This window comes from Argopecten irradians, chromosome 3 (genome assembly GCF_041381155.1).
Source record: "Argopecten irradians isolate NY chromosome 3, Ai_NY, whole genome shotgun sequence".
Classification (NCBI taxonomy): domain Eukaryota; kingdom Metazoa; phylum Mollusca; class Bivalvia; order Pectinida; family Pectinidae; genus Argopecten; species Argopecten irradians.
Window position 1 is genome coordinate 44,644,147 of NC_091136.1, and position 27,924 is coordinate 44,672,070.

The 27,924-nt window shown below is 34.1% G+C and overlaps 1 protein-coding gene across 5 annotated transcripts in view; it reads left to right on the top strand.

Annotated features, from left to right (window-relative positions):
- The first annotated feature begins 407 nt into the window (after positions 1-407).
- Positions 408-27,924, top strand: part of LOC138318744 (HEAT repeat-containing protein 5B-like) — a 62,570-nt gene continuing 35,053 nt past the window's right edge. The window contains exons 1-4 of one of the 5 annotated variants that reach the window (XM_069261403.1): positions 408-540; positions 10,830-10,984; positions 14,287-14,498; positions 16,193-16,301. In XM_069261403.1, coding sequence (XP_069117504.1) covers positions 10,856-10,984; positions 14,287-14,498; positions 16,193-16,301 — 450 coding nt within the window. In that variant the 5' untranslated portion in view covers positions 408-540; positions 10,830-10,855. Of the gene's footprint in view, positions 541-2,676; positions 3,046-5,594; positions 5,829-7,037; positions 7,169-10,829; positions 10,985-14,286; positions 14,499-16,192; positions 16,302-27,924 lie in introns of those variants that run through there. The other 4 variants (XM_069261400.1, XM_069261402.1, XM_069261401.1 and 1 more) reach the window with 4 other exon arrangements.

Consider the following 27,924-nt stretch of genomic DNA (forward strand, 5'->3'; position numbering starts at 1 on the left):
CTTGATGGTTATTTCAAAAGCACATTGAAATGTCCCATTCTTTTCAATCTATCGTGAAAAAAAAAAAAACATTTGAATTTAGAGTATTCTGTCAGGAAGATTAGTCTCAATATGAGCAATCAATGATGTAATTTGAGGCAAATGAGAAATAAGAAAATGCTCATTAAAGTTCAAGGATTTATAAGTTTTATATCTAATTTTACGTTATCTTAGTGTAATTAAGTTACAAAACTGAAATAGTTTGTGCTTATGTGTACTTTTTGATAAAGTGACTGGACTAACATGGTAAAACCTTATATTATAAACACGGTGGTGGTATGTATGTTTCTGATATTATCTTCTTGAATTATTTCTGAAGCAGAAGAAGCATCGAACGCACCCAAACATCGAAATTAATCAAGTATGACGTCATCCTCCCACTTTGTTGGGAGCACTGAGCATGCGTGAAATAATTGGAGGAAGTGGATATTTAGCATCAACGTGAAACCCAAACATGCATAGTGGGGTGCTATAACAGATCATACCGTGACTTTTAAAAATGTAAGTATGGAAATGATATGAAGAAATTTAGATAATTAGACAATATGAAGTATTTCGTAGTCCTAAATATATCTCACTGTTAATAATACTCCTGTATCATCGGTTGATAACACTGGTTATCGTTTGGCAGCTAACCTGTGACAAAATGACAAATCGGTGTGAAAATGATATAGATGTAAATTCACTTAAATAATAATTCGTGACACGATTTATATAAGAAATTGATATTTATTAGCTCGTGTTAGATAAGGTGTTAAATGATTGGAAATAGCACTGTTATATGGATCGACCTACTTACGGACCGGCGTCTAGTTACAGTGCATATTCACGACACTGCATGGCCTCAGGCCCTGTGACAGTAGATCGAGAGATCTCTTGACAGATGTCGTTACCTTCATAATCGTGCGTGATTGTTTTAAGTTACTAACTTGTCGACGTGGTCTTATGGAACCTACCATTAAGTATACCATAAAGTCAGTTGTGGTATGAAATGTTTATAATTTACTGATGTGACTGTCAATATTTATATGTCTGACACCTTACATGTCTCATGCAGCATTCCACCATTAGCTTTATACCAGTAACCCCTGGGCTTTATACCAGTAACCCCTGGGTTAGAGGCCAACCTGAGACAGTTGCCGCCAGGTGAATCAATGGTGTTATACCATAAAAAAATGGGGAAAACCACTAACTTTGCAACTTGATTTGGTTTATCTCTACTGACAGCACTATTTTACATACTGCTAGCTATATATATAAGTAGCACTGAGAGATAGGATGCAGTTACCTTTTCTGAATTATAATTTATTTACAGTAATATATATACATAACTTTCAGAGAAAAGTTTCATAAATATGCCCATGTAAAATTCTTGAAAGTTGAATAAAAAGGAATCATTTATAGAGGTAAATAACATGTTAGTCAGTGCCACTATATCATTTAGTGTTGCTTCGTGGTATTTGTTTCTTCTTCAGCTTCTTTCATCTGTTGAAGTGTCAGAACTCTTAGAATGGGTTGCAAGTGACACTTTTAACATGTCTGCATGATTTCAAATTTCAAACTAGGAGAGATAATCTAGTAAATTAGTGATTCATGTGAGAAATTCTTATCAACAACTTCAGTTGTGGTGGCCAGCAAGTCTGAAGTTTATGTTGCACTGGTAATTACTAATAAATATGTGTTTTTTTCCAAACGAATTTTAAGATGAGTTGATTTACTTTCATTTCTTCGAGTCAGTAATTTAAGCAATTCTTCAATTAAGAGTGTATTGACTTCAAATTTTTGTGGTGTATGAATTCGAAGTGTAGGTATAATACCATTTTGTGTGAAAATTGGAAAAGAAATAAGTAGCTAATCATGATCAGGAGTGGTAATAGTTGTCACGACCTATTTCTATAAGCAATCAGTCTCCTATTCTGGATTGTAAATTTGAAACCCATGTAGGGTTAATTTTGTTGTTAGATTATATGATTAAGACATAACTAATTAGTTCTGCAGAATTCATTCAGGATACGCCGTCTTTCCTGCATCTCTAAAGTTGTACATATGTAGGAGAGCTAGGCCATCTTTAAATGACTCTAGTTGTTTAAAAAGGTGTTAAGCCTGATCAATAAACCAACTGTTAAATAATTATTAATGTAAAAGTGTAAACAGTGTGGCCAAATATGTGTAGGATAGGAATTGCATGTACTAGTATTTCCAAGTATAATGACATTGTATACATATACAATTAAACTAGATGAAAAGAAAATAAAGTAGTTTAAAAAATGATGAAATATGGAAAAAGAAAAATTCAAGCAGCAGCTAGCCCAGTACTATGTAGCCATTGTTTGGAAAAATCAGTACTGAAGTGTGAATGGTAAATTGAAACGGATATATGAAGGAATTAGAATTTGATAATTGTGTGTATATATTTTCTGTTTTCCTATTACATGTATATCATAAGCAACAACATTTGAGTAGCAACACGATTCAGTGAAGAACTGGTAAATAACAGAATCACTGACAGACTTCTATCAGTATACATATATATATAGCATACCATCAACAGCATACATATTAATGGTATAAGCTAATGAGTGGTGATTGAAACACAGGATGGCTAGTACTTGGGAACTGTCAGTAGAATCACCCTATAGACTGTACACATCAGGTATTTCAAAGAGTTCTACTGTCTACTCCGTCCTGCCAAGCTTCCTATAATGAATCAACGCTGCTGTTCCTCCCCACTTGATCAAGTTTCCCCTGACTGGTTCAGTTACCCCCATCATTTTGATACCGACAGCCAGCATGGAAAGTCGTTGTATACATGGGGTGATCTGACCAGGATTGTATTTATAACTTTGTGTAGAAAATGACATTTCATAATTTGTGAAGTAATTTATATGCTCCGAGCTGGACTAACTTTTCCACTTACATGTTCTACCAATGCTCTACAGTGAGGGATGTATAGATTAAAAGCATTTCTCAGGAACATTCAGAATACTGATCATCAAAGTGCAATGGGTGAGTGGGAATTTTAGGAAATTCATTCATATATATACCAAAATTATGAATTACCACAGTCATTGATGCTTCAATGTTGGATGAGTTGACTATTATGAAATGGCATGTAAATAAATTCTTGTCCATCCTTGTAAAGACATGTAAACCCTATGTTTGTTGGCCGATACAGTTGATAATGTTAAACATATAATCGACTAATTTTGATGACAAGGCTAAAACAAACTGTCAAGAAGCTAAAAATAGAATCAATTTTGACAAAACAAGCAGAACATGAAAGATTATTTTGATCTCAGATTTGGACAGTCAATCATGGAACTTTTTATTCCAATTCTAACCCATATGGCCAGTAATTAATTAATATATAGTTTAAGGTTGACAGATGTTTTAGAAGTATTAGATTGTATATTCACCATATTGGGGGATAATATTGCAAAAATTGAGGTTTAAAATCATAATTGTGCAAAAACTTGTAAAATAATGTTTTCCTAACTTACAATTTAACAAAACCTGAGGAACATGCCATGCATTCTGTTCTAAACTGTGCAGCAAAACTACAAGTAACAGCAAACCAGGAAATTCGGTTGTTTGAAAGTTTGTTATGTATCAGTGTTTTAGACACTTTAATTGTGAAATTTTAGTCATTGATTATGAGGCAAATTGCTGTCAAATTTGCTGGTGTATCTGGTTTACAATCCCATACTGAAGTTGATCAGGAGTAATAGCTCTCTGCTGTATCAGAAAATGTCAGACGATTATGGTGGCACTTTTGTTGTTAGATTTCCCTGTGGCCAAATAAACTTCCTGACGAGTAAACAGAAATCTTGTACTTAAAAAAATGTTCTTAATGGCTTTAAAAAGCCAAAGGTCTTGTTCTTTAATCAATTTACCCTGTTGGGTATTGGATTGGATTTCTCTTTACTTGTAGTCTTGTGTTAAAACTGTTACTTTTTATGTGAGAAACATATATATAATTTCCCAACAATTTAAAGTTATCAGGTCATACTATGAAAACTAACTGCATGATATCAGCTTTAACCTTCTTAAGTAGTTCTTGTGTGAACTCATGATGAATATCCTATAAATCTAAATGAGAGAACATTTATTTTTGTGTGTTATTTGATGACAAAACTGAATCATTGATAAAAACAAGTCTGTTGGTGAATCCAGAGACAAAAACAATAGACATTACCTGTGTAATCAATACCCTACTGCAGGTTTTAAAATGTGCACTAACAGCTCAGATATCCATGATAGCAGCACACATAGAATGTAGATAGAATATTTTATTGCATTTGTATACATAGTGCCACATGAAACAACAGTCATCAGGAGGGTCATATATTGAGACAGCACTTACTGTCTCACTTGGTGTAGAATTTATTTTGTTTTAATTAAGTCCTACAGTCAGAATTGATTTTTAAGGAAGTACCAGGTTTATATTAGGAAGTTGAGGAAAGGTGGAGAAAAACCACCAACCTTCTTCAATCATGATCAGTACCTGGCAACTGCTGAATGTGAGTTCTTCAGTCAGCTATAGCAGTCCCTATCTACCAAGATTAATCTTTCTCAAAACACAACCACATCACAGACCAGTGTGTTTCTTAAGTTTGTGAGAAACATCCACTGTAGGACTGGATGGGATTGACTACTCTGTTGCACTTGTGTGTTTACATATATATGTGTAATATTAATACTGACAGAGCAAAACAAAAATGAGTCAAGTCACCTCAGATGTTTCATGATCAATGCAAATATTCCCAGTGCTTTCTTGCTTGGATTCAGGTACCACATATACATGTATATACAAGACTTGCTTAAAAGTACTAACACTTGTTTAGATCTGTATAATGTGATCCAATATTTTATATAGCTGTTCAACTAACTATCATTGTAAGTGTTGCAGCTGTTATACATATATTATATAGGACAACATGCATCAGCTGGGTCCAATAAATGTTCTAGAGATTGGTGCTACTCTATGATTGATACTCCAAAAGATCAACGACATTCCTTTTTATACACGGTTTTAATTATATTTGGAAGAGGGACTGATTGTCTTTGGAAGCAAGAGTCAAGACTTTATCAATCAAAGTTGACTTTGGTCATGTGAAAGATGGGGGTGATTGATTGATATTTGAGAAGGAGAGGTCCACAACTTGTTATCAATTAGGACAATATTTTATGGTGTTTGTACTGTCCCAACCAAGCCCTGGTCCACTAGACATGGAAGAACTTACTACAGTGATAAGGCACATAACCATAGGGTTCCTGTGTAATAGGATCCATGCTGACTTGTTCCAGCTTCATCAACTCAGACTAGCTGTCAAAAACCAGGACATGTGATAAGATTAGTATCTAGATAGCACAGCTAGGTATTGTGTACCACTGTACACCAGAGCCAGCATCAGTACCATAGGTACTAACTGTACAATAGGAGGAGGGACTAATAATTAGGTATATTTATCATTGGTGTCTTTACATGTGCAATTTACACTACATATATATACTAATTTACAGTAGTATCCAACCTCGGTACCACCAGTACTAGGCCAGATCTACATACAAACCAATACTGTTATCGCAGTCTCCTGGACTCTTTACCAAAGTGTGCTCTATATGGATTTATCTTTTTGTGGATGTATATTCATATAACATGTTTATCAAGTATCAGGATAAGAGTTCTTACATATGAATAGCCTGATTCGGTGGTGTTTGTGGAGTCAAACTGATAATCATGGACACACCATGGCCAGCACCAGATCCTGAAATTGAGGAAGTTGAAGGTGACTATATATATCCTACACGGGAAACTATATAAGTTTTTATATTTAGCTTTGTCAGCTGGGTTGCCTTTAGAGTTTATAGTGAAGAACATTCTTGAATGAGTTCAAAGGTGGCGGAATGCCTATACAACAGAATGCAAACTCATCATCTACATGCAAATTCATACAATGTATATGTCTATATTCATGCTAACTATATGCAAAAACAAATTCTACCAGTAGTTTATTGAGGTCTTGAGAAACTGCAGGATATAAGTTACATTGCAGAATTTCCAAAAACAATCAAACTGATTATTTTTTCCTACTTTATCAAATCAAAGAAAACAAGTGATTTATTGTCTTAGATATCAGACACTGTCCACATTATATTTGGGAATTATCCATCATGTTGATAGTGGGAATAAAAGTAGCTTTTTCTGTATGTCACAACAACAAAAGTAACAGTTTTTGTATGGCATGATTGGAATTTAGAATGCTTCTGCACAACTTCAAGGTATATAGAAACTTGTTTTTTATGTGTGCATGTTTCCAACAGATTGAGATTACCCCTGTGATTCTACAGGGGAAGTGATTGCCAAACTGTACTAGTGTAAGACAGGCACCATTAGTGGCGATCGAGGGAGGAGAGGTAAACGAGAGAATGAACGAGTGTGGCCAGGTGTTTTTTTAGAGTGATTGTTATACCTGTCGATTGTCAGGTAGCCAGAAGCATGGCGATACAGACCCACACAGGGAGTCTGTGCTGGTCTCATCAATCACTCACAGAGCAGCTGATCTTAAGGTGGTGAAAGGTCTGATGGAATTAATACTGGCATTCCTATATATATGTATAGATCTCTTGATCTCAGACATTTAAATCCAAACTGCACCCTTTTCAATGATCAAGTAGCTATAGAATCATATTTCATGAGGTGTACATTGTACATATCAACCTACTGGGGTATCTTTTAAGGTGTATTATGAAAATGAAGAATTTATACAATTTATGGTTAATGGAGTTTTAACAAGTTATATAATTTGGTATAATTGAAATGGTTGATAAGCATATAATATTGAGTAAGTCTTGCTTTGAGATTTTAGATTTCAAATTACCTGGTATCATATCTAATAGGGCTTTAATATGCCTTAAGTGGCTGTGAAATATATGTTGCTGATTTGAATTTATTATGATTTTTTCTGAAGGTTATTTTGGGCTAAACCGAAGAAGTAAACATGAGGAGCTAGTTTGTGTGAAAAGGCCTAGGCAGAACTAGGTTGATGTCCCGCTGTTCTTGTGCCATGCTGTTTGAATTAAATTAGCAGTGCTGTAGTTTGCTATGGTTGCAGAAAGTGTTATTTAGGTGATCCACAAAAAAGACATTATATTATGTGTTATAGATCTTGAGAAAGATTCATGCATATCACATAGTATGCGAAATGCAAGATTGTAAGCAACAATCAGCAGATTATTTTTGAAGTCTTGAAAATAAAGGTTTTAAACTACCTGAGTACTGTTCATGAAATATTGAAATGAAAGTTAATTTCAGTACCATATATATACATTTTCAGACTACCTAGACCAGGTGTAGTGTATTTAATTTGCAATGAACATAACTTGTTTTTAAAGTATATTTATGCAAAATCAGATTCATATTTGAAATATTGCCTGTTAATTTATTAGGTAATAATAATAATAATAATAATACTTTATTTACTGAGGGTGGCATATTTAGCATGGAGCTAATCTTCCATATGGCCCTCAATTATATAAACACAAACAAAAGTGACATAAATCATCAAAATATACATCACATGCATATGATAACAATCTATATAGAATACAATGGAAAAACACAAGTGAAATGAAACACATACATTACTGTTTCATATACAGTATACTGTATGGTATATATTCCTTAAACGAAATAATAGGAACTGTTTTGATATAGGTAACATATATTAAGCATAATGTAAATTAATAATTCATTTAGATTATCAAGTTTGATAGTAAATAATTTCTTAACTTTTGCTTAAAAGTTACAAGGGATGTGGAGTGTGTTATATCAAGTGAAAGATTATTCCAAGATACAGCTCCAGAGTAGCTGAATGACTTTCTCATTGTCTCTGATTGTAACTTAGGTAAAAGGAGTTTATTTTCTGTAGCTGATCTGAGTTTGTACAAGCAAGAATTTTGACAAGTTTCAATTAAAGTACATATATAATCCGGTGTCATATTATGCAGTGCTTTATAAACCAAAATTACAGTATGATATTTTAATTTGAGTTCAAAAGGGAGTACTTTAGCTTCTTTAAAAAGGGACAAATTGTCAGATAGTATTGGTTTATCTAGCATTATTCTAAGAGCTTTCTTTTGTAGTTTTGTAATATGATTTATTTGTTGTTTTGTCAAACCATTACCCCAGACTATAGCGGCATAATCTAAAATTGGTAAAATGTAGGAATTGTAGTAAATTTTCCTAGCTTCTCTTGGTAGATAGTTTTTCATTTTTCGTAGTAAAGCAATTGCTATTGAGAGCTTAGATGCTACCTTTTTTTTTTTTTTTTTAGTTAAGGTTTTGTTTAGTTTAGTTTTAGGTAAAGTTAAGGATGATGGAAAATGTGTTTTATTTGTAAGAAACTTCTTCTCATGATCAATAGTAATTGGAGTGATAAAAACAAATGGACCTGTATAGCATACATGGAATCAAAGTTAGTTCAAATGAAACACCTTGATCTAAAAGGTCAACTTTATTGTTTCATTGATTTCTACCATAACCAAGAGATCCAAGGTCATGATATACTTTAGCATGCTTTATCTAAGACAGAGTTAGTAAAAGGGTGGGATAGATAGAGAATACACAGTTAGTATATGTATCTTACAATACAAGGTTTATTTTGGTGCGAGACTTAGGAAAGCCGAGATGAGGAGGCTTTGCCGAGTCATCTCGGCTTTCAGTGTCGAGCACCAAAATAAAACTTGTATTGTAAGATACATAACCGTGTATTCTGTTTATCCTGCAACCATTATGGCATTCAAAACGAAAGCAAACTGACAGTTCCTTACTTTGTTTCGCTCGAAGCGAGACACTTCTTTGATGCGGAAGTAAAGATTCATTCACTTAACCGAATGAGAGTGTACTCCTTTTTACTGCCGTCGGAAATAAATAAGCGCGTTCACAAACAGTAACCGTAATTCTATTCAGTGTGATATTAATCTGATATATCACTGAAAGGAAATGAAAATACTCAAATAACAATAAATGCCCATTAAAGAATTACTTAACAATACATACCATTGTCATGTGCCAAGAAAAAACAACACCGCCATACGAGATTTTCGATATCGTAAAAATGATGTCATTTCGGTGAATGTGACGTCACATTTTAGCGGAATGATGTTTCATTTACCGGAAGGTTCAAGTTCTGGGTCAAGTTAGAAAAAGTTCCGTTAGATATGGAACAAATTCACGTGATCGTATTGACGGATAAAGCATATCTTATTGACGGATAAAGCACAAGTTTATCCGGCAGTAGTTATCGGTCAGTATGTGGGACAGTTGCAGGATAAACCAGTATATCTAGGGTGTTGTAATTGGGAGGAAGTCCAGTCATATGTTAAATGATAACAGATGTTTCCCTAGACTATGTTTGCTGACCTTCCCCAGAACTGGTCAGTACATACATCTGGCTAAACAACAAGAGGTTGGTGATGATGAGGATTAGATGATCTCACCTTAGGGTCTACATTAGGTGTGGTACTGGGTATGTTACACACACACATGAGATGGATGGTGTTACAAGTGTTCCAATGATATTCCAGACAGACCTGTTACTTTAAAATGAAATATTCCCAGAACTTTTGATTGCATTAGTTCTTACACAGGTTTCCTATACTTAGCACTTGTTCCAAGTAAAACACTCCTTAAAAATTCTATGTATAGCTATGTATGGGTCATCAGGCAATTAACAATGTCATCAACACTCTGAGTCTGAAATGGCTAGAAGCATTTTATCATGAGTGTTTTTTAATTTGAAATGTGCCTTTTATTAGTTTAAAGTTGATATGATATATATTGAAGTATGAAATGAAAACAGGGGGCTGTATAGTTATAACTTCTGGATACATTACCACAATCCATCCACCTCTGGGGTTCGCCAGTTTGAATCCCATGTTGGACAGTTACCAGGTACTGACCGCAGGTCAGTGGTTTTTCTCCATATATCGAAACCTGACATAAAAGAGTTAAACTAACTAATCAAACAAAATGAAAACTCAGAAATGTAAATGTATTGTTTATATATAGTTGGATTAAAGCAGTGTTACTAAATGCTTATAATTACATGACAGAGGATCACATACTGGGTTAAATACGGCAGTTGTGCTTTATATGAGGGACATTCCTGTATGTGTGTATTGTGTAGAGCTAGTTGTGTGGAAAAACCGGCTGTTGGATACATGCATAATCAAATTAAATATTCTGCCATGTTATGTCGTTCACATACAGTTCCACCAGATAGCATAACAACATGTTGTTTGATATGAAACATTAAATTTTGATGTGAATTGTTTATTTAATTCTTTTGATAGGTTGTTTGAAATGAAATATGAAACCATTTTGGTACAGCTAAATAAAGCCTAAACACAGTACTGGGACCTAGTAGAAGTTAAACTCACTCAACTTGTATAGACAGCTGGTGTTCTGCCTAATTTAGAAGCACTTACTGCATTTGATACACTGTAATTTGTTTGTAAGGACACATTCTATTATAGAAACCTTCACTCATAAAAGAAACTAGAATTTTCATGTGGATATTAATATATTCCGATCAATATGAAAACCAATACTAAATGAGTACATTTTGTACATGTTATAATGTCAAGAAAGATAATTTTCTCGTTCATTCAAAATTTAACAAGTGAGAGTGCAAGATTTGTTATTTAAAACTGAATATAGCAGGAAGTTGTGTGTTCTGATTCATTTTGAAAACCATCATCATTCATAACTGTTTTTTTTGTTTCAGATTCAGAGGAGAATTGTGAACATTCAATGATGGAGTTGGCTCATAGCCTCCTCCTCAACGAGGAGGCACTTAAGAAAATTCCTGAGAACAAGAGACCAGTGTTTGTGTTTGAATGGCTCCGATTCCTGGATAAAGTTCTCATTGCTGCACAGAAAGTAAGCTTTATCTCATTGTAAAACAGATTTCATGGTGGATTTTAAAGTGTCTAATGACTTTAATATGTTTTCTGAACATAAGAAAGTTACAAAGATAAAAATTGAAACTAAGATATGGTTACATGTACAGTGTGTTGATTTATAAAAAGTGAGGTTTAGATTTGGCCTGTCTCACAGTAGTTAGACTGTATTTGCATGTGTCTTAATTAGAAGTTACACAGGTTATTTAATTTGTTTTCTATATTAGTTTCTTTCAAAAAATGTATAGAAAGGTACCAATGTTATTTTTTATATTGGAAATTGCCTTGATATTCTGCCATTATATATCTATAAGTTTTTGGTTTGAGAGTTCAGAAACACCACAGTTTCTTAAGCATGACATTTTTAAATGATCATGCATTTAGATCAATAGCAGAGCAACTTTTTATTTCAACAACTTCATCAAAAATGATGAAGTTGTTCTGAAGAATGGAAAAAGAACTATGGAAATACATGTCTAAGCTGTCATTGCTCAACTGTATTTGATGGAATGATTCATGACTAGCTACAAAAGTCAATATCAAGATGAATTCAGCTGTCATACAGCTGATAGTGTCCCCTAGGATTCTCCTTTTGACAAATCTGTCTTGAGCTTTGTAAAGCTAGCTTTGACAAAACCCAGCAAACATCGACTGGAAAACTGATATAGTAGATCTAGAGTCATCTAAGACCCTGTTGGAGAATCATGGACTCCTCATCACAGATCCAGGAGAGGATCTGGCCAACATACCATCAGGTTAATACCCACTTGATAATTGATTTGTCTTGTCAACCTGTTAACAAAGTCCAGAATCGGCCTATTATAACCAGTGGGTTGAGGACAAGCTACACAAGTGGCTAATACAGGATGGTCAGTGATAGTTACTGTAGCCTGATCATCACTATACGTGCTTACTGTTAGCTTGAATGAGGATTAGCTCTGCTAGATTTCATGTACATGTACCAGATTTTCTGGATTACAAGTCACACCTGAGTATAAGCTGCAAATATAGGTTGCACTGGAGAACGAACTACGACTAGTACTGATTAATCTGTCCGTAATATGAAGATTCCTAACTTCTTGATCCATGGTCTGTAATGTACATACAGTGGAACTTGGTTAATACGAACTCGAAGGGACCGAGATAAAACTTCGAGTTATCCGAGTGTTCGAATTAAGCGAGTTCTCATGTCTGCTGACAATCTCTTTACTTGGTATATATAGACTAGTTCCATGTCGTAAAACAATGTGAACAAGAGAGATATTAAAATTGCCGATGGTAGCTGCAAAATTATAACAATAAAACCGAGATATATATTCTGAAATGCCGTTCTACGGCAGATTTATGAAAAAAGAAATGGCATTTTCGGCGATCTCGTTGTCCAAAAAAATCTCATTTCGAGTTATAAGAACATTTATATGTATGATTTTAGTCATTCGGACCCAATATTTACTTCGTTTTATCAGAGTTCTTCGAATTTGAATTATCCAAATTCTTTAAACAAAGATGAAAAGGGAATTTGGCCGGGACCGGCATAGTACTTCGTATTAAGCCGGGTTTTTGAATTATCCAAGTTTGTATCAACCAAGTTCCACTATATGCAGATATTGAACTTTCCGACCTATGATATCCAAATTTCTGAACCAACAAAATCTGATTAATTACTGATTGGTACCTTTATCTCATTTATAACCTTGCATTTGGCAACAATTTATTGATCCCTAGATATTTTAGTAAAAAAAAAAATTAAATGTTTACAAATATTTAAGAAAATCTGATGTGAAAAATTCATATATCACTTGCATAAAATTTGTGTACTGATTTAATTACATATATTCTGAAAGTGAATTAAAGCTAATGAATAGGAGGTATGTATAGTACATGTGCACTTGTTTAGTGTTTGCCTGCAGCTTGAATGGTAAGGATGGTACATTGGAGAGATTTAATTAAATAACAAGCCAAGTATAAATATGGAACAATTTATGGTATAGTGAATGTTCAATTTAGACTTCCTTCCGTTTACAACTATCACCTGTGTGTGGTTAATTTAGGAAGTATGCGAAGCTATATACATGCCTATGACGTCTATCGATCCAGGCTTAGCTTTAAAAAGCCCAAAAGATAATTTCTCTAATCGTTATTTATTGATCTCCATATGAAATATTCCTTTGGTTCTGTTTCACTCTTTTGTTTCATTAATAGGAAATGTAATTATGTGTAGTATTAAGCTGGGATGAGATATTATTCTATTTGTACCTGTAAAGATTTATTCTGAATATAATCACATATTTAGTACTGAACCGATACCTCTCTATTTACTCTCCCTCTAAATTGTCTGTGCCAAATAATCCAATAATATTCTATGTGTATACTGGGACTGACTATTTTGTCTCAGTATTAAGATATTCACTTTATATAGTTATATAATTAGAGTCTCTGAGAAAAAGGTCTGTCTGCTATTCTTGCTTCTTGCTCAACACTGAGATTGTGTGAGTTGGGTAATATGATGATTTGACCAGGTTCTTCTTGCCCAACACTGAGATTGTGTGAGTTGGGTAATATGATGATTTGACCAGGTTCTTCTTGCCCAACACTGAGATTGTGTGAGTTGGGTAATATGATGATTTGACCAGGTTCTTCTTGCTCAACACTGAGATTGTGTGAGTTGGGTAATATGATGATTTGACCAGGTTCTTCTTGCCCAACATTGAGATTGTGTGAGTTAGGTAATATGATGATTTGACCAGGTTAAGTATATATATAGAGCTGATCAAATACTGTATTGAGGTTACCTCAGGTATATAAATCTGTAGATGTACAGATGTATTGGACATTGATGTCTGAGAACATTCACTTAAAGATTCTGCAGATTTGTTTACAACAAGACAAACATACCGCTGCCTTCCAAATCTGAAATGACCTTGTTATATATCACTAAACCTAGACGCCCAGGACCTATGTATACATAGAAATATACAAACACCTGTTAAAATGTTATAAGGTAAGCAGCAGGGAACTTCAATAGGTGTAAAAGCTATTTGTATCTGTTTGGATCTGCCTGTGTGTAATCTTTATCAAGATAACTGGGTCATGTGAATATTGGCTACTGTGGCTGCTTCTGGTGTTAATGTTGTGTACAGGCATTTTCGTAGCTGGATGCCCACAGGAAGTTACCCCACTGCCAATAATTACATACAACACAGGAAACACAGGCCAATGTCTGCCCCACTGTTTATATTTCATGGCATCATAATTAAAGGTTTCTTTTTCATTGTTTTACAGTCGGACATTAAAGAGAAACAAAAGAAACTTGTGGAGCAGTTGACCAAACAGATCAGTGAATCTCCGGGGCCGCCAAGTCGGAAGTTATTGGCAAGGAACCTTGCTGTATTGTTCAGTGTGGGAGATACCTTCGAACTCTTTAACACTATAAACAAATGTAACGACATCATTAAGAACAAAGATGATTCTCCAAGTTATCTCCCGACTCGCCTGTAAGTCTTGAGCTTTCACCAACATTACTGGGGGATCCCCAATACAATTATCTCCTTCCACTCTAGATGTTGTGACCATTAACCTTTGTACTTCATCCATAAAGTACATGCTGTTCTTCAACCTTTCTAGTGTGTTTAGTGTGTTTATAGCATAGTAGTGTCAATATTTACAATAGATCCCAATTTAGATTATTTTTACGTAAATATTTATCCCTAAGCTTAGCAAACATTATTTTGCATATGACCACTACAGCTGTAAGATTTGTTCAGTAAGCATTTAGTACCTCCATATTTCGTGTAGAGTGTCTCCATGAACACCTGCCTACATAATATTATAAGTATATAAAATCATACGATTGGATTATAGTAAACTATATATATAGTCATCATTGCAATACAAGGACCTGATCTAGAGTCTCCGAGTTTCCTTATAATTACCAATCTGTATAAAGTGTACCTTTACAAATATTAAAATCAATATAATCTTCAATCAGACAAGAGCTAGGACGTTTTAGGGTCAATGTTTGGCTCCATTCCAAATTCAAATTTTTTAAAATCAATAAAGATTCTTCAGAATCACCAATTTTCTTTCCAAGTTGAGGTTTCCGCCTCCTAAATCAGTGTGTCAAAAAAGATCTGCAGACGTACGTGTAGTCCCGATTTGTCCCAGCGTGTGTATATCTATTGAACCTGTATAATCTGATAACTTATACAGGCGATGCAAGACAGCCAATATGCACCAAATTCTCAACATTCTACAGAAATTATTTCCAAGACAGGATATGCTGTAGCTTACTAAAGGAAAAAAATCTGTCTTTAAGTTTTTCGACACCACCCTCCTAATTACGTCATAAAGGGCCACTGAGTGTTAGTTGAAGCTGTTTTTACCCTGCATAAACAACATTTGATTCCAGTACCATGACAAGCTATGTACACTAGAGCATCCTTTCCCAGGTTTCCTAGCAGTTGATAGCAAGTTGAAAACATCGTTTGATGAGTTGCAAACATAACCACCCTGTCTGGATGTCTGTCCGTCCGGCTCAGAACACACAAAAAACCTCTCACCGTGATTTCTCATTGATACTGTAGTCTACAATTATAAAGAAAACATACCTGAAATAGTGTAGATGAAAGATGCTGTGAAAATCTGACAGGTGCTGTAGTCGGCTAGTCAGTGCAAAACCTATGGGAGATTTGAACCTCCACCAATATCTGTATAAATCTACAGACTTTAATGTAATCAGAAAATAATTAATCTGTACTGAAGGACTTGCATAGCTTGCATTCTTGGAAGGAAATGTAAGCAAAGGTACAAAGAGATTATAATTCTATAAAAAAATAGGATTTCAGACACAGGTGGTCTAAAGAGTATACATACTTGAATGAATTTATGTCCAATATAGTAAATGTTTCAACATAGACCAAAAGGTGTATTTATGTAAAAGATGTGTTTTTTTTTTCAATGGAATGCATCTTTAAAAGGGCAAGAAATCATTCCCGCAATATTAGTAATTCATTTTAACCTCATATGTATAATGACATTATAATGATATCTTTTATAAATATAGTCTAGTTCATTTTACTTTTAAATAAAAAAAGTGTTTTACAGATATATCCAAACTGTTAACTTTAGTGTAAGGAAACAATGTTAATTAATTTGCGGTATTGTTTTTATTTTTTATTTCCATTGACAGTGCTGCCATCGCGTGCCTGGGAGCTATGTATGAGAAGTTAGGGAGAATGACAGGTCGATCCTATGAGGAGACTGTACAGATACTGATCAAGTCTCTCAGGAATGCAGAGGTAGGCTGTTGTATTTTACTCTATTTACCATCAAAAAGGGCTACTGTATAGTTGGTAATATTGGCGAGGATTTCAATTTCCCTAAATTTGGCGGATCCACCTCAATTAGCAAAATTTAATAACTCGCAAAATTTATAAAAAAAAATAGTTTTACATATTATAGCCTGTCAAATGAATGATGCTTTCAAATTCTGCATAGGTAATTCCCGAAAATAAACCGCTACAAATATGTTTCTAACAGTAAATCCCGAAATTGTACATCTGCGAAACAACTTCACAGTACCTCAACCAATACGTTTGTTAGTAAAATGCACATATAAATTTTGTACCAGGTTTTCCCCATTACATGCAAAACAACCATTTGAACATTGCAAAGATGTCATCCAAAAAATAATGAGATTTTAAGAAATTCTGTTTCAACTTTTTGGAGTAATTATATGAATAAATTTATAGATTTAAGAGCAAAATCTATGGAAGTGCAGCTTTTTGCTTGGTTCTTCAGTTGTGAAATGTTAACATTTTCAAGACTTCTTCAAAGTACATCACCAAACCGGAAAATGATTGCTTTGGCAAAAGTGTCTTCTGCGTTAACTTTAACTTGGAACATAAAAAGTTTGTTGGGAGAGAAAGCCAGGAAGATAATTGTACACCTGTGATTCCTATAAAGCGTTGCACACATAGCTGCTACAGAGACTTAAACACACAAAGCCATGGTTACAAATGGATCATGAATGTATAGTCTTATGGTGTAATAGTTGATGCCAGATAGACTCTTCGGGGCAGTTGTTATAGTAAAACTCTGTGATTATCTCTTGTAAGGTACACAAAATAAGGGTTGTTCAAGAGCCTAATTGTTTAAGCACAAGACAAAGTGACATGTAGGCATTAGACGGTGGTGCACTGTACTGGTGGGGTATAATGCCTGGGAAAGTTATGCAAGACATGACATGGGGGTTTTTGAACACAGGCCAAGTTCGCCCTGAAGGTTTATAAGTAAGAGATGTCTGGTGAAAAATGACTTCCAGATTTCCCCTTTGGTATGTCTTACAGCTAGACTAAGGCGGGATCATCACATATAGCTTTCAGGCTGACTGTAACACTCACATTCTATTGTGACTTCCATGTATAATATGGTGATAAGTACTTCAGATGTAATGTTTTCTTTTTAGCAGAATATCAAAAGAAAGCAAGGGAGTGAAGTTTGCAAATGAAAATTATAGCAAAGTGCACAGTGAATCATCTGTTATGAACATATTTGATTGTCCATCTGTAGACTTGAGTGTTCTGTCCCTTATGTCCTGAGACATATCCATTAATAGAGTATATCAAGCTGACATTATTGTTAATTATATTGTATGGTATACATCCATTTACCAAGCTCATGACCTACAGTCACATAATTTTAATCATCTCTCGTGTCAGAATGGCTGTCATAAGACTTGAAATCTGTGCTTACAGGAATAAAATAACTTGTTCATCAATACAGTGCCTTCTACTGATGCTGTGTACTGTTAGTGGTCATTGGCAGTATGATTCGGTGAGGTAGCACTATAAATTATCAGATGTGGACAATCATCAGCTTACAATGAGGCCATATGCATGCTACCAGACATGTTAACCTTTGGTGAGCAAAAAGAGGTAGATTTTTGACTCCAAAGCGGTAGCATTACACGCGGCATTTTTCGCGACGCGTCAGAGATGTATAAATATCAATAATATGCAAAATAATTACAAAAACATATTTTGTTAACAAATTATGATTTAACTTTAATTATTACCATAGGCCTTGCATGGTGGCTCATTTTGTATTTTTTAAATGTTAATTAAGGCTTACATTAAATTTAGAAGATGAAAAATGCCAATAAATACATTGTATACTTTTATTTCAATGCTATTTATCACCTTTTTTAATTATACATTTTGTCTTTTTGTTTTGTTTTTTTTTTTCACTTTTTTTTTTGTAATACATACTGGACTCATTTTCTTTTGATTTATGCAAGAAAAAATACAAATATTTGTTTCTCAAATTTACACCAATATTCTAGAGAAATTATCACTCTGAAAAAAATAATAACTTTTTTTTAGTGATATCCTGAAAAAATATACCAAAATCCGGATCCTTTATTAGAATCACCCCATTCCAAAATGGCGGCCATTACGATTGCAAAGTTTATGATTTTCAGCAGACACTGTATGCCTATTTTACATTAAAAACGTGAGTAAATCATTTCAATTATAAGAAGTGTTTGTTTTTGAAATGATGCTGACTAGTTTTAAGCACAAAATTTATTGAAAGGCCAGATGATTGTTAATGTTTCCTTACGGTAGGCCTACGTAACACACATCGTTACACTCAAGATACAAGTGACACCACCAAGCCAAGGTGGAACTAGCCCCAGGCTGCTAATTAGCACCAGTGGGTGTTGGTCAGGGAGTGTTCACACCTCCTTTGTTTACTTAATTATGAAGCAAGTCAGCCTACTCAGTCTGGTATGCATTTTGAAGCCACCATGGCAGCCCCAACCGACTATGAAAAATTCAGAAATCGGAAGAAAAAAAAATAAAGACGATGTTTTGCAAAAATCGGAATATTTGGATATTAAAGCGGTAGGCGGAATATCAGTCTCAAAAGCGGTAGACTTCCGCCAGAATCGGTAGGGTTAACATGTCTGTGCTCCACACTTCATGAATGCATTTTATACTCAGTAGAGTCAAATTTTAATTGGAGAGAATAAGCTGGCTACAAAACTCTTAAATATATGAAGTAAATTAAATTCATATACCACATTTGTAAAAACGAAAATTACATGAATTGGGAGAACATTATAGAATGATTCACAAGTCAATTTAGATGAATTTTACACTGTAATATCAATCAATTTTAAAAAGTTCTTGCAATTCAGCAAAACAGGTTATGTAATAAGTAAACCGATGTGGATATATAAAATTGAGTATCTATTTTCAAATCATGAACATTTTGCATTTGATGCTATTTTCATATATACACATAGCTGAAATCTTGCTTGGGTAAATTTCCATTCTCTTGATGAAAAACAAAAAAACCAGGCTATACATGTTGGGCTATTAAATTTGAAATGTCAAAAGTGTCTTAAAATTTCATTACTAGTAAGTGGTTTGTGAACAGGGAACCATTTGCTGAAGTTTAAACTTTTCTTTTTTCCGCTGTCACAGTCTTACAGCAATTTAAAGCCTGGCTACAAAGTAATAGAGATGTCTCCTTCTGATAGCTTGTCCCCGGTGAAGATGATAATACTAGTCTACAAGATGATGACAACGATATTGGTCATGGCATAAACTCATCAATCTAACAATTGGATATCCTTTATAGTGTAATGGTCACCTAAGGATGATATATGTTCCATGGGCTCCCTTCAGGGAAGACTCTATTGATTGGTATATCCATGAGAACAGTCGGCCACAAGTCTGGATCTCCTTTCATAGGAATGTTACAGTTCTTCACAAGTTATAACACAATCATAGTTGGGAAATACAATTATCAAGCTGTCCTCACTGCTGTTGTTTACAAGTCGTAAAAATGATTACTGCATTTAGAGGTTCTGGTGTTTATGGTAAAATAACTAGAACACAAAAATTTGTATCTTTGACCCTTTGACCTTCTTGCATAACTTTAACTGTAGATTAAAAAAAATGGAGCAACACTATGAATTCTCTAATGTTTGTTTGATGAATATTTAATATTCAGTTTGAAATAATTGTGATAAGTTTCATTGTTATTGTTCTTTAATATTCTAATTATAATTAAAGGTCACCTCCTTTAGCATCCAGATTTGTCTACACAATTCACATGTAAACTATGACAGTCTACCTGGAGCTTATGTTCTTTATATGGCAGTTTGATGGTGTTGTAATTGTAATATAATTGTCTCAAGCCAGCTGTTAACTACAATTGTAGAGATCAGCCCTCTTCTGAAATACACTGGTCTTTGGATGTGAACCTGGACATAAGTCAGTCCTAATTTCCTAGTGAGTTGGCCTTGTCCTGTCTTAGGAGACCTTTACATAGCTGATTCTATTGATTGTAACCTTTGGTAGTCTCAGGAACTGTTTTAAATGAGTGTAGCCAAGTTTGAAGTAGCCTGACTTGTATGGAGTACACATATATATCTAGACGGTGATGAACTTACTTAGAATGTGTGGTGTTTTCATAATTGTGCAGTTTAAAAATAGAACTCATTGTCCCTATAGACTCCAATTGATAGGTTATAATATAATCAGCACATCCTGTAGTCATCCAGTAGTGTTTTAGCATCCCAGTGAAACATTTATATTTCAGTGCTTATAGTTTATTACTTATACATTTAGTGAAGCATGAATAAGACAAAAAGTGCTGAAAATTAATCATAAAAATTGCCAAGATCTATAATGTTAACATTTCACTTATTGTTTCTGTGATGTTGTAGTTCAGAGCATCTGGAAAGTATTCATATGTGATTTCACTTGTAACATCTGTAATGAAAAAATCATAGATGCTGCCCGATTTCTTTCTGCTGCTAAATGATGAAATGATTATAATTAGACTGTATTGGTTGTATAGAAGTTGATCTCTACCAGATTTCTTCTCCAATAAATACCATTAAAATTTTAATAAGATGTCTTTGGCATACTTGTGTTTTTATGTCTTTTTCAAACATGTTGAAATATCTATGAGCCATGTGATAGTTGTTGGAAGTTCTTTGATATTTCTTCTGATCAGTACCGACAGGGCGGAGATCTTAGACGGGACCCCACAATTTACATCTCCTCGGCAGTCCCACAGGTGGTGATGGTGAAGGATCCCAAACCATACCGGCCTCTTTATCATAGGCTGTCTTATATGTTTATACATTGGCCACCAACTTTTCTGGTGATGCCAAAATCATATGAAAGCAATTGGAACCAGAATAGGGAGATATATATGTATGGATTGATCTTTGGCTTGTATCTCAGTTTTAGATCATGTATAAATAACAACAAATATGTTGTTGTTACGCACACAACTGGTTTGATTTTCATGCATATAGTAATCATGGCACACATTATATTGCAGATATGATACATGATGGTATGTTGATAACATATATAAAGTATATCTGTACAAGCTTGGTATTCAGGGAGGGTAAAAGATATGGCCATAGCTATGTATACTGGTACATTTTTGTGGTTGACTTGAAATGATTAGTCAGAAGAATATGTTCACCAGAATACTGACTACTGTATGCTGATATTATTAATTATTTGTACATATTATACTTACCATATTCAACTCAATAAGAGTCCAGGTGGAGTAAAAATTGAAGCAAATAAGTGGGTGCTTAATACAATTATTATATTATTTATAATCATATATTGATAATCTTAATAGCTCACCATAATTTTGCTAAATTAACCCTCCCTTTACATACATTCCTTTAAAATTTCAATGAAATTTATCTATACGTAAACATATTTTACCGTTTCTTTTCACAACAGTTTTTACAAGTCAGTGAATTTGTTTTGCCAATTTGCCAGGAATTCCTTGTTGATAAACATAGGGATAGATATGTGATTGGAGAAGAGATAGGAGCTATAATTGTTTGGTATTAAGGATTGGTGTGATGGGATAGATGTGTTAATTATATCATCTCCACCAAATAAGTCTGATGGAGATAAGTCAGATGTGTACCCAGCACACTTTCCTTCTCCATTCCAGTTACACCCTCATACAATCTAATCTAACTTCTATTTCAGTTTAAAACAGGGGTAATCACCTGACTTTGATTTCCTGCCAGAATTATAAAACCCTGGTATTACAGTAAGATAATGATTGAACAGATTCGGAGCTAGACTTTATCTGTGACCAGACTTTTTCTACCAACTTAGAACACTATCTCAATGAGGTGTCTAATGTCTTCAAACACAACCTCATCTTGTCCTTTCCAATTAGCCTTTTCTACAGAAAAAAGCTGCTACTTACACTTTTGAATTATAATTAGAGGAGGCAAAAAACTTCCTTTCATGATTCATCCTGTCGTTATCAATTTTGGATGATTTTATGCAAACATTCCAAGTTCTCTAGAATCAAAGACTGTATATTATTGTGATCAAAGAACGTAAATCATTGTGGAAATGCATTCACTGAGCTGCTATTTTTTACAGTCATGGGTTAGAGAAGTTAGAAAGATGTTAGTACATATTTTAAGACTCCTTGGTGATGAAACAAATTTTTATCTTCTGCCAATCAATGCTAGTTCAGATTTTCTTCTCGACCTTACAATAGTACACCACTTCTATATATATCTGCTGTTGAAATGTTCAATGGTTTATTGTATAACTGGTCAAATCAGACAAAGAATGATATCATGCATATGATCATCAATACCAAGATATACTGTCATTTAGAAACAGATGTTTAAACACAACATTTTAACATAACACTTATTAAACCTTTCTTTAATTATATACTCTTATAATTTGTCAATGATCAAATCTGTTCCTTGACCTTTAATTGTCATTTCTGTCTGGATAGTGAGTTTCCTGGACTACCTGTGTCTAGATAATTGAGTGTTCACAGTATTGAGTTTAACTCATTCACCCCTGAAGACACATTTAAAGTCGTGTAAATCAAAGACTAGACCAGTCCATTGTGAAATTTCAGGGTTGAATTAGTTAATTTGGTATGGTTACCATGGATGATGTGACACTTTTTTTCCCTGATATTCCTTCCAAGAAACTTGTCTCTTATCAGTAGTGTTGTTTTGCTTATAACAGGAAATGTTTCTAGATAATGTGCTTAGCCTAATGAATCATTATGGGTGGAAAAGTATTGTCTTCTTTATTACCCAGATATTCTTACAATAAATCAGGGTTCACTTGAATATCTGAATCCTGATTAAACTGAATCCTTGATTTGTGTCTGAAAGATAACCACTACGCTACAACTCTCTGTGTCTTCAAGCACCATGGCTATGTCTCAGAAAGCTTATATTATGTTACTGAATAATTCTGGTCATTTGTATGAAAGTCACTTCTCCCTGGCTATCTGAAAGCTCACTTGACTGACCATGTGCCCTACAAAAAATAGTTAGAATTCAATCTTGGCCAAGACTGAACCAAGGTTCCTGTGTCTGATAGATTTCCAGGCTGAACCCAAGGCCCTGTGTCTGAAAGCTTATAAATCAACTGATGACTGGACCCAAGGCCCTGTGTCTTGAAAGCTTATAAATCAACTGATGACTGGACCCAAGGCCCTGTGTCTTGAAAGCTTATAAATCAACTGATGACTGGACCCAAGGCCCTGTGTCTTGAAAGCTTATAAATCAACTGATGACTGGACCCAAGGCCCTGTGTCTCTGAGTGTAATAGACTGAATTCTGGCCATTTGTCTGAAAGTTGAATAGACTTAATTTTGGCCCTATGTCATAAAGCTTAAGCTTAGTAGATCTAGACTGAATTCTAGCCATTTGCCTAAAACTCTCTTGACTGAACCATTTGTTGGTGTGTCTTGACTATTTCTATATGTAGACTGAATTTGGCTTTGGACTGAGATGATACAGCCCTAACCACAGGCTGATAACACTGATGACCTCTACATTCCTATACACTCACTGGCCTGCCAACAAATTAAGTGGTACTATCACTTTGTTCACCTACCAACATTTTGTGTATAGACTAATCTTTGACCATTGATAATTATGAGTTATGTTAATAAAACAGTTGCTACACTTGGTCTTTGGCCTTTTAAAGCTGATTGGAAATATTTGATTAAGTACAATTAGGACCGATTCTAGGACGTGATAACATTTTGATGTTTAGCTGAATCACATTGAATTGATGTTTCTCTTAGTATCACAACATACAGATTGATTTGGCTCTTTGTGTCCTTGCATGAACTGAGAATCCATACCAACACAAATATACTGCAGCCTCCCGAAATACACAGATATCACAACAAACATGGCATCTTACACATAGAAGGATAAATGAACATAAATTTTCCAATGTGAAGTGAAAAAAACCCTAAATGACCTACATCAAATATGTTAATGTATTTTACAAGTTGATAGTAAGTCCATATTCTCATGGGTAATTTGAAATTTTATCAAGAAGGCATACACATAAGTAGATATTTAGCTGTACATGGGGAGCCCTTATCAAATGTATAGCATTATGTTTCTGAACGGGAATATTGAATGCTGTTGGCTTTTGTAGGAAATGTAAGGAATGTAGATATATCTTGGACAGTTTTATTGGACAGCTGCCCATTCAAATGTTCTGCTTTATGCAAACTTGCACAATCCTGTTATGTCAGAGCAATTTTTCTTTTTCTGTGGAATCCTAACACATTCTTGCTGTGTTGTAAATCTAGTTTCAGCATCATGTATATAGTGTAATAGAAAGTTTGGTATTTTGATATCATGTCTTCTTCCCATGGACCATCATGATCATGACCAACTAGTGTAATATCAGAGTGTTATGAATATAATATGGTAGAATGGTATGGAATTGGTTTAGTAGATATTTCTAGATTCAATCTAGGTCTATGAACAAATTGTGTCTATGTCAAATGTTATCTGCATAAGTAGCATCAGCATTGGGTGGGGTACCTGAAGATATGTCTTGGAATTCCACCTTGTACTAAAACTCAAACAAAGGAAAAACTTACTTTTCTTATTCTAAGTTCAAACAATAATAGCTGTTTAGTTATAAGTTTGTGTTTTTTCACCATGTATGAAAATCTAACTTGTAATACAACTCTGCATTTATAAAGTGAACATGTTGTACATGTAAATAGAAAAAAAATCTAATGAATCCTTATGTTCTTTACACAAAAAATATGTATCTTAATTTTGAGCTCCTAAACTGATAGCGTCTTTATTAAATGTATTGATTATCAGTAAGGAGATAGGGTATAGACATAATTTGGTTTTTATACCAAGCAATATATAAGCTTTCAAAAGAGTTATAGATAAAGAGGTTTTTGATGTTGTGAAACAGCATTCTTAGGTACGCTCGGCGAGCCTGTGCACATCAAAACAATGAAACCACTCCGCGATGAAAATTAAAAGTTGTTTTGTTCATTTCACGTAATACTTGATGGTATGAAAAAATAAAACCCCAATATTCAAAACCACAGACATAGAATTTGTACATATGTATACACCATGGATGGAGTGTTTTAAGTGTTCAGTTGGGACTCTATGATATTTGTATTACTCCGAGAACACTGGTCTCCCGAAAATCACGAACAACGCATTCTTCGCTGTCTTCCTCCGCGACAGACTTTCGGTGGATTTTGGATTGTGTATGTTTATTTAAATTTTACGTAATTCATGCTAATGATCGATTATTGTAATCAAATGTTAGGAAGGTAACTGCAAAAGAAAGTTCTTATAACGCTTATAAAGTTTTTTGTGTTGGTTGTATTGATGAACTATATCTGAGATATTATTGCGCAGTAAAAGTTAATAGTTTTGAGTACGTGCCTCCTCCCTTGATCTGTCTCTGGGAATCTGTCTTTTGTTTATCGACAACTGCGGTATATTGAAAGGGAAAAAGTACCAAATCTATCAACATAAACTTACAAAATATAATGATAATATAGATCTATTTATGTAGGAGCAACTTAAAGTGACAAATGAACGTATATTGCCATGTAATGTACGGTAGCCTTATGAAGACTTACTAAAGTCCGATGTATTGCAGGAAGTTTTCTTGATAATAGCGTTCTTATGAATTCAAAAGAAATTTGACTGTTATAAGTAACCAAATAATGAACCCTTTACTTCACAAACATATATGGCCATGTTTTATTATAAGTCAAAAGTCGGCAAAGCAAAACTCACGATATAATGTTCTGCACGATAATATCCGCCAACCAGTTACTGTTAGGCTTACGAAGACTTGCTAAAGTCCGATACATTACATGAAGTTTTCTTGATGTTAACGACTAGCGTTCTTGTGAATTTAAGATCCGAGTGATATACGTAATGAAATAATGTACCTTTTCTTTGGCAAAAGTATCTGACCATGATTTATTAGTCAAAAGTCGTCAAAGCAACCCATGTTAGTTTTCTAAAAAGGAAACCAAAACATATCAGGAAATGGTAATATTTCTAATGTTATATATTTTTCCGAAAATATTCTTCAATGTTAAGTGGATATGAAGATACGAAAATGTTTACTTATTATTTTTTTGTCTTTGAAGAGACATTGATGAAATTGATAATTTTGCAATTAATAAAGAATTATAAAAAAAATGATACTCATATTCTGAATGGTTTCATTGGTGTTGAAATCGTTATTTCAAAAATAATTTAGAAATAAAATTTATTACAGTTATTTCAGGATAATAAGTTATTCAACTTATTGTTCTTGAAAAACTTCAAATATCATTAAATAAATACGGTATATCGTAAATATTCTTTATTAAACTGCGAAATTCAACATTGCACACTTATGTATAGTTTACTAAATTCTTTATTTAAATGAAAAACCAATTTCTTTATTCCTTTGTTTGAGTCCTACATTCACAGCATCTATGAGTGGCCTTGGCACTTTGATTTTATCAGGATTCACAATCAGAGATTGTTAGTATAATTTTGAATAAAGGTTTTTTGGGGAAAATTCAATATTTTCTAAAAAGAAATAAATGTATTTCGACACCAAGAAGAATTCCTCTGTAATTTGTAAAATGATATTGTTTAGCTTATGTTAGACAGGTGCACACATATGCTGTTTCTGGCCTAGTCCCTGTGCTATCACATGCCCCAGATACATAGTGACCCAGATTGTGTGAGGACCCTCTGCTGTTCAATACAAAGTATGCAGTCTATTCATGGTGGTCTACTTTGAAGTAATGCCAGCTACTAGTGTTGGCATGCTCACATGGAATTTGATGTCTTGGAAGATACAAGTGTAAAATATGTTGTCAAGGATGCTTTTCAAATGCATTTAGATTTGCTTGGAAAACAACACAAAACATTGTTTGTAGCCAGGAAAATAAGAAATACAGTGGAACTTCCCAAAACCGAACCTTCTCAAAACCGATCACCTCTAGGAACCGAACATGGATGTCATGTACGGAATGAATTCCTCTTTATTAATAGTATATAAAACGTCCCAAAACCGATCCCTCCCAATTCCGAATACTGGACCGATTTTGAGATCGGAATAGTCTAATGTAACTAAAATACACTTCTGAAAACCGGCCTTACCTGAGCGACACCGATAGATTTCATTGAGGTCTGATCAACCGACAGTGAAATACACACGTACCTGTACCAAAGATGTCGCATGCCATGTCCTGGGGCATGTATACAAATGTTAAGGCTATAGGTACACGGTAATTATACCCGAGATGGTGGTGTAATTATTTAATCATGCCTATTGTTTAGATCTACCACGTGCACACGGTTTGTTTACTGTAGGAAAACAAGCAGAGCTAGTAATAAAGTGAAAGTTTCGTATTCAAATCACACGGATTTTTTATTTACATATGTAGTTGTCGGATAATGTAAATTATCTGTATGAAGAAGCCGAAGCCATGTATAGTTTTAGAAAATGACTATGACCGGCATCGACTGATCATCGTGTAATTAGACCATATAATTTGATTCTTGACGTA